General features: G+C 45.9%; 1 protein-coding gene across 1 annotated transcript in view; it reads right to left on the reverse strand.

The window, feature by feature from the left end:
• Positions 1-1,248: 1,248 nt before the first annotated feature.
• Positions 1,249-13,879, reverse strand: part of KCNH5 (potassium voltage-gated channel subfamily H member 5) — a 198,644-nt gene continuing 186,013 nt past the window's right edge. The window contains exon 11 of the mRNA XM_079987003.1: positions 1,249-2,711. Within this exon, the coding sequence (XP_079843129.1) occupies positions 1,764-2,711 (948 nt within the window). The 3' untranslated portion in view covers positions 1,249-1,763. The remainder of the gene's footprint in view (positions 2,712-13,879) is intronic.

The raw sequence follows: 13,879 nt of genomic DNA on the forward strand, positions 1-13,879 counted from the left end.
GGCTATTAGCGGCTTAGCGGCTTAGAAAAAGGGAGGGGGAAGCGAAAAAAATCGCAAGACTCGCAAGACGTTTTCGTCTTGCGAAGCAAGCCCATAGAGAAATTCGTCTTGCGAAGCGCCTCGAAAAATGGAAAACCCTTTCGTCTAGCGGGTTTTTTGTCTTGCGAGGCATTCGTCTTGTGGGGCACCACTGTACTTTTCTTCTCTTCTCCTGAAGACATCCCACAAGGGTAGATTTTCCCGCAGGCTTTGTTCCCAATAAACTACCTCATGAATGAGTATAACCCGCAAGGTAGCAGAGGTTTAGGACCAGAGTTTTCCTTCTCCTAGGTGCGCTGATGAGCCCCATCTGCCCCTCACATCCCTCTACACCACTGGCAGAAACCGCCTTCTGGACCATTGGACCCACAATTGGTCTCATCTGCCATAAATATTTCTAATACTTCAAGAGAGGAGTGGCTAATATATGTAGGAATCCTTGATGGTGGTTTCTGGAGCACTTGCACCTCCTGAATGTAGCTCAGAGTTGGAAATCACCCTTTCCCATCCCAGTAGCCTCCAGATGCCTTGCAACTCCCATCAGCCCCTGCCAGCAAGAGCCAATGATCAGGGAGCTGGAGTACAAAAACAACTGGAAGACACCAGGTTGAGGAAGGCTAATATTGGCCATTTACCTAGTACCATACAGTGTAAAGAGCACCCCTGACATAACTGCTTAGCTCTGTCCCCCAGCCCATTTCAGGTTGTTGGTCCAAGAGTGTGACAAAGAGACAGAATCCAGGGATTGTTTGTGACCTGCTTTTGACATCCCATGCCATTCCATAAATTAGTATGTTATTAGATGGTACCAGCCCGAAATGTTTCCCCACCATGGGCATAGCCAGAATTTATTTATTTTTTTGGGGGGGGGGTCAGGGCACCCACCTGTCACCGTCATCCATCTGGCTCTGTCTAGCAGATTCAGAATGAAATGTCCCAACAATGGTTGTTTTAAATTACTTTTGACCCGACCCCAAGTGCTCAGAAAAATCTGTCAAAATCTTTCTACACTTTCTACTTTTAGAATTTAGATTTTTTATTGATTGGGGAGGCAGCTGCCCCTCTGGCTACACCCATGTTCCCCACACTTGAAATAGTACGTTCAATTTATTTACTGGCAAACTGGTCCGTGATTCTTTAAACAGCACACTGTAGCCTTCGTTGCTTGTTTTTGTTTTTTTTTAAACAAAATTCATCCTTTTATTTTATAATAGAGATTATAAATAAATTGAAAGTGTGCATGCAGTCAACTGCATATTATACAAGCAATATCTATGTTAATAACTGTTTTCTTTGGCAGGCCAGAATCCAGCTGGACATGCAATATTTACATATCAAAATCCATTTTTGTGTGTGTGTTCAAGTCATATCGAATGCAAGTGAAAATATATATGTTTATATATATATATATCATATATATATATATATATATATATTATTTAGTCAATATATATATATATATATACACACACACACATATGCACACACACATGAACATATACACCTGTTCTGGTACGTTATATATACATGTGTGTATGTCTCTCTCTGTGTGTGCCTGCTCATTTCACAGCATACCCGTATAGTTGTATCCAATGTTGGTCATATCCAGAGAGGACCCATTGAAATGCATGGGCGTGACCAACTTAAGCCCATTCAGTCTAATGGACCTACTCCAACTTAGTCGGAGACAACGCAGAGTACAGAAAGAGAAATAGGCATATCTATTAAAAGTGGATCTCATCTTTTTCTGATTCAGGTGAGTCGGGCCTCGAAACGCTAAAAATATCCTGACAAGGTATTTGGGACGGCAGCTTAGGGGGCAAATGGGATTTGGGAGAAGGTGTCTGTGGCGCGCTCTTTTCAGACAGTATCTTTAAGATCTCGGCCACCTGCTTCTCCAGGACAGCCATCCTGCTGCTTAGCAGCTGAATATCTTCCTTGAGTTCATGTTTGACCTCCTGGAGGGTAGTTTGTAAGGCCTGTTCGGGGATGGGGTAAAAGGGGTGTTTTGCATCCGCTTGGCTGGGGCTGTGCTCCAGGGGGCTCCGGTTCTCACCAGCTTTGTCCAAACGAAGGTCACTTTTTGTGATCCCACTGTCACAAGAGTCCGTTTTCCGCAGTGGGTTTTTAGTTACGCCATTATCCAAGTCGCCGCTCTTGGGGTCATCAGACAACAACCCCATGGACTCTGCTTTGGTGACATTGTTCCAGTCTTCCTTCTTCTCCTCCTGCCCCGCCATGGTGTTCTTTAGCCTTAGCCACCCCTTCCCATTCCCGTTTTTCATCCTCACGGGACTGGTCACCTTGAGGGATTTCTGCTCACTGTTGCCATTGGGCTTCAGCTCCATGGCATCCCGGTTATTCTGTTTAATGACCTCATTGGTCTTCACGTAAGAAAGGGATGTCTGGATGGGTGTGATCTGAGACACGGTGACCACGCTTGTGCCAGTGATGGAGGACCCATTCTGGATAGTCCGGGTCTCCACTTGGAGGCTATTCCTCTCTGGGTCGATGATGGTTGTGCCTTGGTTCCGCATCTCCTTCTGCTGCTTGAATTTCTGGAAGAGCTTTCTCACCGGGTGGTCCACGGGGATGCTCAAGGTCACTTCATTCTTCTGACGCAGACGCTCCTCCTCTTCTTTTTTGACATCACTGATTTTCCGGAAAATAATCTGGAAGGGACAAAAATCCAACATGTAGTAAGAAACAAACCAACAAAACAGCTTTCCTTGGTGAGCAAATATTTTCTGAGTGGGACCAAATATCATGGGCTTAGTGCAACTTTCCCAACCTGATGTCCTTCCAGATGTTGTTGGACTCCAATTCCCATTAGCCCCAGCCAGCAATGGTCAGGGATGATAGGAGTTATAGTCCAAAAAGGCACTGGGTTGGCAAAAGCTGGTTTACTGGGGGAAATGCCTCCTTGTTTCTTCTTTGGTATTTTCTCTGCAAGTGAATACATGGGTGGTTGACCAAGGCAAGCTGTCAATGGTAGAGACAGATCTCCTAATTCATTTTATCCATTGTTTGCTCCTATATCCAACCATCCATATGTTGTGCTACAATATTTCCTTACAAGGATGAAACAAGGCAGGATATCTGTGGCTCCCTAGATCTTTGTTTACCTTTCTTTATTTGAAGAAATTATATTCTGCTTTACTGCAACGGTCCCTAAATCGTTTGTAAGATGAAATAAATATAAATAAAAATCAATTAAAACCATTAAAGCAAATCAAAATTAAAATGCTTGCTTGAATAATAATAACCATAAAGTCTTCATTAGGTTCCAGGTGTCCAGTAGAGAGTGACCCTGTTTGACCCCCACTGGAAGGGAGTACCATAAAATTGTGCCCACAATATTGACTAAACAGCTAAGAGAGGGTATGAACATCTGAACCATTTGAGACCAAAAACAGTGATTCCCCTGAAGGTCCTTCATGATTAGGCAAAGATATAAGTGATCAGGTGGTCCTTGAGGTATCCTGGATCCAAATTGTAACTGACCTTGAACTAACATTGAACCTGACCCAGGTAAGGTAAAAGGTAAAGGACCCCTGGACAGTTAAGTTCAGTCAAAGGCGACTATGGGATTGCGGCGCCCATCTTGCTTTCAGGCTGAGGGAGCTGGCGTTTGTCCGCAGACAGCTTCTGAGTCATGACTAAACCACTTATGGCACAACGGAACATCGTGACGGAAGCCAGAGCACACAGAAACGTCGTTTACCTGCCCACCACAGTGGTACCTATTTATCTACTCGCACTGCTGTGCTTTTGAACTGCTAGGTTGGCAGGAGCTGGGACAGAGCAACAGGAGCTCACTCCATTGTGGGGCTTCGAACCGCTGACCTTCTGATCGGCAAGCCCAAGAGGCTCAATGGTTTAGACCACAACACCACCTGCATCCCACCTGAGCCAGGAGCCTATGGGCAGCCAGTGCAGGGTTTAAAACACTGGAGTGCTGGTGATAATCTGTTCCCTTAAACAGTATAGCTGCGGCATTTTGCAACAACTGGAGCTCCCAAGTCCAGGCCAAAGGGGCGCCCCATATAGAGCATATTGTAACAACCAAGTCTTGATGTTTCCATTTCTCATGGGCGCCAGCTGGCATGACCAGTGCTTAGGGATAATAGGAGTCCAGCAACACAGCCCTGTTCTTGTTGGAGTATATCAAGTTAAGAAGGAAGTGCGTTGACATCTGTTGATGTGTATTATGATAATCCTTGAGCATGATACACAATCAACCTGTTTGTAGCGCTTCCAACAGTGGCAAGCTGATGCGGCTGCAGATTATGCAAGGAAGAAACAGAATCCCCACACCTGGTTCAATGTGCCTTTATGTGGAAGCAATTCCTAGGTATAGGTGAATCTGTTGATTTGGGTTTCTCATTTTTCCAACCTTAAGTCCAGTTCTCCACATCAGTTTACATTTTCTTTTTTAAGTCTTCAGGAAAACTCATCAGCCTTTTAGTGCAAATTTCTTCCCATGCACATGTTTCTGAATGCAATTTTCTCCTAAAAATACGCTTTTTTGCAAAGTTCCCCATAATACACACACTCACACCCAATAAAATAATATAATGCATGATTGCTGCATGCTATTTTCACTAACATATGTATTCTACCTTAGTGTATGCATCTCGAACACATGACTTGGCTGGAAAACTGCATGACAAAATTTGGAAGAAATGCAAATTTCAAAGGATGGCTGTGTTTTAGTTCAGATGCTGTTCTACGACCCCATTCTAACTATTCAGGGGTTCAGGGCAAACGAGTCATCACCCAGTTCCTCGCCTCTTTTGGAGACAGCAACCAGAAGTTTCTGCCTGTTCCACAAAACCGTAGTTCGTCGCAGGCAAGGCTGATTTCGATGGCGTTGGAAGGCGACTGGGCGGGGGGGGGGGTGCTGGGGGAATTTGACACACTGAAAGTTAATCTAGGAAATCAACTCTGTGATCAAAGCTCCCCTTGGCTTCATTAAAATGCACCACGCACAATCCTTTTTCCAACTACAGTAAGGACACGGGTGATGGCCTGGAGTTAACACAGCTACTTAGCATAATTTAGAACCACAACATGTTTATTAGTAATGAGTTGAAACAGCAAAAAGTGTGTGGGGTGTGGGGGTGTGCGTCTATGGCAGGGGGGAACAGGCTGGTGCTTTTATCTCCCTGCTATGACCCAAATAGAGTGTGCATGGATCTTCAATTAAGAGCTGTTCTTGCTTTCATTTGGCTGTCACAGTCTACAACGAAAGCTGCAGGGGATGGCAAATAATATTTTTAATTATACGTGTCACGCCGCTCCTGCTGCCAGCTGGGGTTTGGGGCCCTTTGCAAAAAAAATAATATTATTAATATACTCAGTGATTCCTACACAACCAGAAAAAAGAATAAAATCATGTTTAAAATATTAAAGCGTGTTTTTAAGGCAAAAAGGGTATGTAAAGGAACATATGCTAAAAAGAGGCAACAGTTCTTGGAGAACAATAATGGCAAGGAATGTTTGGTGCTGAGTGTGCAGCAGCTGTGAAAAAGGAGAATTCCATGCTAGGAATCTTTAAGAAAGGAACTGAATGCAGACTGCCAATATCCTCCTCAAAAGATTCCATCAACTTTGTCTCTGAAAAAAATTGTACACATCACTTGTGAAGACAGGCAAAGTAATGCCAGTGTGCTGGAAGAAGCAAATATCACCAGTGTCGAAGCGATGATTCTTCAACATCAGCTTCATTGGACTGGTCATGTTGTACAGATGCCTGATTATCGTCTTCCAAAGCAACTACTCTATTCCCAACTTAAAAATGGAAAGTGTAATGCTGGTGGTCAACAAAAGAGGTTTAAAGACTCTCTCAAGGGAAATCTTTAAAAAGGTAGAATAAAAACACAGACAACTGGGAAACGCTGGCCTGTGAGCCCTCCAGTTGGACACCTTTGCCAAAGGTGTCGTGGGCTTTTGAACTCAGGATGCAAGGGAGAAATGTGCTAAGAGGACGTCACGCTTAGCAAACCTTCACCATGATCAACTCCCACCTGGAAACCAATGTCCCCACTGTGGAAGGACATGTGGATCCAGAATTGGCCTCCACAGTCACTTATGGACTCATTGTTAAGACTGTGTTCATGGAAGACAATCTTACTTGGCTACGAGGGATCGCCAAAGAAGGAGGAGGAGAAGAAGGAGGAAGAAATGCATAAAATTCTGCATGGAATGGGGACAGTGAGTAGAGAAACTATTTTTTCTCCCTCTCTCACAACAACACAGAACTCAGGGACATCTAGTGAAACTGAGTGTCGGAAGATTCAGGACAGGCAACAGATAGGACTTCTTCACACAGTGCATAGTTAAACTGTGGAACTCATTCCCACAAGATGCAGTGATGGCCACCAACTTGGATGGTTTAAAAAGAGGACTAGATGAATCCATGCAGGACAATGGCAATGTTCTACTTTTACTGCTGGAGGCTTATGAAAACCAGTTGCTGGAAACCGCAGGAGGGGAGACTTGCTCTTGTGCTCAGGTCCTGCTTGTGGGTGTCTGGTCAGCCATTGTGAGAAGGGGAAGATGCAGTAGATGGGCCACTGGCCTGATCCTGCAGGCTCTTCTTTTGCTCACCCCTCCTACTTTCTGCAAAATGGTGATGAACATTAGATTGAATAGGCTGATTTCCTTGTGCATAAGAACAAGGGACTGAGCTATGAAACAGGAAATACTTCGTTTCAACCTCAGCTCTGCCAGGAACGTGTGCAGAGGAGGGCGACCAAGATGATCAAGGGTCTGGTTGGCCACTGTGAGAACAGGATGCTGGAATAGACGGGTCATTGGCCTGATCCAGCAGGCTCTTATATTCTTATGAGATCAGAAGAGGCATATGCTCCACTATATTTCCTTGACTTCTCTGTAGGCTACACGTGCTTGACTACTGAGCTATTGTCCCTCGTGAGACCTTATATAAAGGTAAAGGGACCCCTGACCATTAGGTCCAGTCGTGACCCACTCTGGGGTTGCGGTGCTCATCTCGCTTTATTGGCTGACAGCTTCCGGGTCATGTGGCCAGCATGACTAAGCCACTTCTGGCATACCGGAGCAGCACACAGAAACGCCGTTTACCTTCCTGCCAGAGTGGTACCTATTTATCTACTTGCACTTTTTAGCATGCTTTCGAACTGCTAGGTTGGCAGGAGCAGGGACCGAGCAACGGGAGCTCACCCCATCGCGGGGATTCGAACCGCCAACCTTCTGATCGGCAAGTCCTAGGCTCTGTGGTTTAACCCACAGCGCCACCCGCATCCCTGAGACCTTATATACTCACCCCTTATATAAACAGTTGATCACTAAGCTCTGAAGATGAGGACCTCTTGCAGACACCATCTCATCAGGACTTCCATTCCATACGATGCAGAAATTGGGTCTTTAGAACCTTTCCTTTGGAACTCCCTTTACAGATGGGACAGGCATCCTCTCTATTTTTTTTTTTTTTTTTTTTGGCACTTATTGAACAAGAGGAAATTTTTATGCCTGTATTAGACTTGGCATTGTTTTTATGGATGTCTTTATCATTGCGGTTTTCATGATTTTATTGTTAATTGCTTTGGGATGCTTTGTAGGAAGCGCTTCATTAATGAAATGAAATAAATAAATGTTGCACCTGCGATCTATCTGTTCGGCAGACGTTTGGTTGTACACTGCAAAATTCCAGTGACAAGTCTAATTCCAATGCGCAGATTGTTGCTGCAGCAGACTTAAATTAGATCTTGGCATAGGGCGTGCAGATTCCAACAGTATCTACCATATGCACACATACATAAATATCTCAGTTAAAGATAGCATACGCAGAAGATAGGATTTATGTGCAAACAGGAAATGTGTGTGAGTTCCATGGTGAGGCTCTTGAAAGCCATTACAGGAGTGCCGCCCCGTGGAAACATTTCATGGGGAACACACTATTCAGAGGAAGGATCAGAGAACAAGAAGGCAAATTCCTATTGGATCTTATTCCCAGACTTATCTCTGGAAAACAATTCCCACTAAAATAATTTTTCATGTTAATATTCCCCATGAACTGATACTGGTTTTAAGGTCATTTCCAGTATTATAAGTCCTTGATATGCCTGTTTTTCCTGAATAGGAAGTCCATCACTTGTAACTCACTCTACATGGGGCTGCCCTTGAGACTGATCCAGAAACTCCAGTGGGTGCAGAATGCTGCAGCGAGGCTCCTTACGGGGTCCTCGCCATGGGATCACATTCACCGGGTGCTATACCAGCTGCACTGGCTCTCAGTGGAGTACAGGATCAGGTTTAAGGTGCTAGTTTTAACCTTTAAAGCCCTATACGGCCTAGGACCCGCGTACCTACGGGACCGCCTCTCCTGGTATGTCCCACGGAGGACCTTATGGTCTTCAAATAAAAACATCTTGGAGTTCCCAGGCCACAGGGAGGTTAGGCTGGCCTCAACCAGAGCCAGGGCTTTTTGGGCTGTGGCCCCGATCTGGTGGAACGCTCTGTCCATTACCTTTACCTTTTTCTTTTTTTTACCATGGATCTAATTTGAGGGGCAGGGGGGTGGAAAACAAATTATTTAGTTTTTCCTTTTGCTTGCAGGAAAAAAAAATGCAATTATGTTCTTCTAATATGAGTAGTTTTTCAGTCCCTCTTTATGCAATCTGTTGAATATAAGAAGAGCCCAGAAACCTCTTTTCACACGGTCTGACCAAATGGCAAGCGGGACACGAGGAGTTTCCCCACTTTTGAAACCCAGCTACGGAAAACAGATGGTTTTTTTATTTTTTATTAAATGGAAAAAAGTGGTTTATGTTTATGGTCAAACTGATGCAACCTATATTAAGGTAAAGGTAAAGGGATCCCTGACCATTAGGTCCAGTCGTGGCCGACTCTGGGGTTGTGGCGCTCATCTTGCTTTATTGGCAGAGGGAGCCGGCGTACAGCTTCCGGGTCATGTGGCCAGCATGACAAAGCCGCTTCTGGTGAACCAGAGCAGTGCACGGAAATGCCGTTTACCTTCCCGCTGGAGTGGTACCTATTTATCTACTTGCACTTTGATGTGCTTTCGAACTGCTAGGTTGGCAGGAGCAGGGGCCGAGCAATGGGAGCTCACCCTGTCGCGGGGATTCGAACCACCGACCTTCTGATCGGCAAGTCCTAGGCTCTGTGGTTTAACCCACAGCTCTGGTTCACCAGAAGTGGCTTAGTCATGCTGGCCACATGACCCGGAAGCTGTATGCCAGCTCCCTCGTCCAATAAAGCAACCTATATTACTGGCGTAAAATTAATGTTAAAAGAGAGGAACAGAAAGGAAACAAGCTTCTCTCCACAAGTTGATATTTCAAATGCAGACTTTCCAAACATTTGAAATTGCAATGGAATTTCACTTTGTCTAAAATGGACATCCAACCAAAGGAAAGGGCAACAGTCCCCAAGCCCACAAGAGAATCTGCTCCATGGGAAATTAGACGAGGTCTCTCTTACAAGAAAAAGAAAAGAATCCTAACAATAGAACAAGCTCCTGTTGTTGTTCCTTTGGCCTCCTTGAGATTACAGGCTCCCACACAGAGAGAAACATTTCAAAACGAGGAGACCAGAGTTAAAAGTTAAGCCCCAAAGGACGAGGGCGGGGGAGAACTAAATTAATTGCTGCATAGACACCTTCTCAAGGGAAATGGGGAAAAACTCCACTCTATGGCAAGATCAACAGTCATTAATGTGATGGGAATTTGCTGTCAGGATTTGTTTCCCGTGGGTGGGGGTCAAAGAAGGGGGGTCCTTTGTTGCAGGTTTGTGTGTCAAGGAGAAGGGTTGCCGCTGAGGTCCTGTCCTCCCAAGTGGCTTAAGTTTAAGGGTTATTTGGGGGATGGTTAGAAAGCGGCTTGGGGTGAGGAAGGGAGAGGGAGGATGCCGCTGCGGCAAGCGAAGGTTAAGTAAAAGTTAACCGGTTGTCAGCCCTGGAAAACTGAGGAGGTTTCTTTATCTACAACGCAGGGGTGGTGAAGATAGCAGTAATATGAGATGCTCTGTAGCCATTATCCTAACCCCAATCTTTCTCGCACGGTTCCTCTAAGGTAATGGAAGGTAATTCAGTCCTGGACATTAACCCAACCCCAACACTAGTCTCATTTCACACAGAGCCTGCACCAGCTGAGCGAGCAACTTGTGCACAGAAGTCAGTTTTGTCAAGTGAAGCAGTTCTGGCATCAAGGCAGAAAACAGTGGTACCTCGGGTTAAGAACTTAATTCGTTCTGGAGGTTCGTTCTTAACCTGAAACTGTTCTAAAACTGAGGTACCACTTTAGATAATGGGGCCTCCCACTGCCGCCATGTCACCGCCACACGATTTATGTTCTAATCCTGAAGCAAAGTTCTTAACCTGAGGTACTATTTCTGGGTCAGCGGAGTCTGTAACCTGAAGCGTCTGTAACTTGAAGCGTCTGTAACCTGAGGTACCACTGTACTCCCAGATAGCCAGCTGGGGTCCTACATCCAGAGCACTTCTTTGCCTACCATCTCACCGCATTCTTAAGATCTCACGAAGGACCACATTCCCTTGTGGGGAACTTTCTGGGGGCCACATTCCATTGGTGGGTGGGACCAAGCGCAAGAGGGGATGGGCTACATTTCAGGCAAGCATTCTCACCTCCCTAAAGTGGCCTAGCTGGCAGCAGGCTGTCTCGAGAGACAATGGAGTGTGCCTTGTGATAGGAATTTTGAGGTCTTAGATATATGGTAATTTTCATAAACGTACCAGCCAAGCACATACATAGGTCAGCACAGGAAGACCAACCGGGAACCATTTTGATTCCTAAACTGAGCAAATGTTTTCTCTGCAAGGTCAAAGTGGGAAACCTCCCCATTGTCTCTTTCCTCACAAATCCTGTCTTAAGGGCACATTTAAGATATGAATAGGGTGTGAGCCTGTGACATGGTCCAGGAACTAAGTATTTATCATTACAAAAGACTGGCCAGGCTACCCAGGCAATCCAGTCAAGTAACCTGCCAGACAGGAGATGAACAAGGACAGGAGAAAAACAACATTCAAATTTCTGTTTAGACCGCCTTTTCTGTGATGTAGGTGTGATGTATCTGAGGGGTGGTCTTAGGTTACACCCCTTCTGTGATGTATGTATGATGTTTCTGGGGGTGGTCTTGATCTACAGGGTGACAATTTCAAAAGTCTTTATAAGGCCTTGCACGCCATTTTTCGGGGTTCCTCCTCCTTCTCCTGCGGGTGAGGGGAGCACCCTGTTGCAGCAGATCAATAAAGATCAGGCTTACTAGCTGCTTTGCTTCTCAATATTCTCTGGTTGGCCTCTGTTATTCTCTCCTACCAATAGGGAACCTATGTAAGGACTCTATACGGGCTCTTGGATACCCCATAAGGGAAAAGGGCAATTTTTGTTTACAACAGCCTCCAGGGGTGAATTCAAACCACTGGGGAATCACAGCACCTGCTGTGGCTGCAGAGACCGGTAACTCATAACAGATGCTTCCTGCATTGGTTTTTTGCTGCATCAGCAGCAACCTCCCCAGGGCAATGTGTATGGAGTTCTTGCCTCCTCAAAGAGCTGCTGGAATCCTTCTGGAGGCAAAGGAGTGTGCCTCTGAGGGTGGAGTCAAACCACTGTGTTAGCTGCACTGAAGCAACCTCTCCCAGATGCAAGCCTGGGCAGCGTGTATGGATGTCCTGGGCTGCCCAGATGACAAGACCCCCCCCCCCCCCCGGCCTCACTGATGTGGTCCAAAAGAGAGCGAGATGTTGGGTACCTTAGAAGTGCTGCCTGCAGGTTATTTGAACGACAACACCTCTTTTATTTTCCTGTATTGAATTTCATTTCCTCCCCCTCCCCCCCCCCCCCCCGCTTTAGTTCAGATAATTAAATCTGATTTGGGGGAGAAGTGTCTGCTGAAAAAGTGCAAGTTGAGAACCCCCCCAAGCTCCAATTAGAGCTGAAAACATCAAATGCATTAAATGAAACAGCATATTGAGATGAGTCTCTCTCTCTCTCTCTCTCCCCATCCTTCCCCTTTTCCGTTTTGCAAATGGGACACAGACTTGGTTGAACAAAAGTAAGTAATCCTCATTACATAACACAGACTATAAATATTCCACACCCATCAAAAGTGAGCAAGCAGAATTGTTCAAAGGGGCCGGGGCATTTCGGTTGCCCAAATGTAGCAACTATACAGCATCATATGTTACATAAAATTATTTACAAAATGCAGGCAGAAAACTGCCAGGAACTGGATTAAGTAATGATAAGGGGATTTCAAAGCTTCCAGCCAAAGTTGTCCGGAGGGGCAGAAAGGCAGAAGGGATGCTGTGGGTTACTCAAGGCTATTTTGCCTAATGTGCAAGGCAATCCTGTCTACGAGGAAGCAATCCCCATTAAATCCCGTGGGTGCTTGCTCCCAGGTAAATGGGTACAGCACAGCAGCCTCAGACTGCAACGTTGTACTTAAATACATACTGTATTTTTTCCATGTATAACATGTCCCCCTCCCCCGTGTCTAAGACGGGCTCCAAATTAAGAAAATGGGGAGTGATTGCCCAGAGTTGTTGAGCTGCAAATCGCACATGGCGCCACAGCCACCAATCGTCTGCCCGCTTGCCACCAGCAGCCACCAATCACCTGCCATAATGCCCCAGCGGCAGCCAATCAACAGCAGGCCTCGCCACAGCCAATAATAATAATAATAATAATAATAATAATAATAATAATAATAATAATTTATTTATACCCCGCCCATCTGGCTGAGCTTCCCCAGCCACTCTGGGCAGCTTCCAACAAAATATTAAAATACAGTAATGCATCAAACATTAAAAGCTTCCCTAAACAGGGCTGCCTTCAGATGTCTTCTAAAAGTGTGGTAGTTGTTTTTCTCTTTGATACCTGGTGGGAGGGCGTTCCACAGGGCAGGTGCCACTACAGAGAAGGCCCTCTGCCTGATTCCCTGTAACTTGGCTTCTTGCAGTGAGGGAACCGCCAGAAGGCCCTTGGAGCTGGACCTCAGTGTCTGGGTAGAACGATGGGGGTGGAGACGCTCCTTCAGATATACTGGACCAAGGCCAATCACCCACCCAATTGCCGCAGCAACAGCCAATGAACAGCAGCCCTTGCCCGTAACTACCAATCGCCAGCACAATCACCGCTGACAATGTCCTGCTCGCGGATGCAACCATTTGCTGCTGCCCCCCGCACTATCTGTCTCCCTCGAGAAACAGTTGACTCTCCTTCATTGGAGGTTTTTAAGCATTCCTGCATTGCAAGGATTTGGACTAGAATTACCTCCAACTCCCTTCTATGATTCTACGTCATACGTGAATGAAAGTGAAGAACTCCATGCTTCTTCCATGCAACCAAGAGAGTTGATACCATCAACCATGACATCCTTCTGGACCGTCTAGAGGGGCTGGGAGCTGGGGGCACTGTTATACGGTGGTTCTGCTCCTTCCTCCTGGGCCGTGTCCAGAAAGTGGTGGTGGGGGGATGAGTGTTCAGACCCCGGGGCACTCACTTGTGGGTGCCTCAGGGTTCCTTCCTCTCCCCCATGCTTTTTAACATCTATATGAAGCTGCTGAAAGAGATCACCAGGGGGGTTTGGGCTGGGTGTTCATCAATATGCTGATGATACCCAGCTCTACCTCTCTTTCAAATCAGAACCAGTGAAGGCGGTGAAGGTCCTGTGTGAGTGTCTGGAGGCAGTTGGAGGATGGATGGTGGCTAACAGATTGAGGTTAAATCCTGACAAGACAGAAATACTGTTTTGGAGGGACAGGAGGCAGGCAGGTGTGGAGGACTCCCTGGTCCTGAATAGGGTAACTGTGCCC

The sequence above is a fragment of the Podarcis cretensis genome, assembly GCF_951804945.1.
Source record: "Podarcis cretensis genome assembly, chromosome: 1".
NCBI lineage: Eukaryota > Metazoa > Chordata > Lepidosauria > Squamata > Lacertidae > Podarcis > Podarcis cretensis.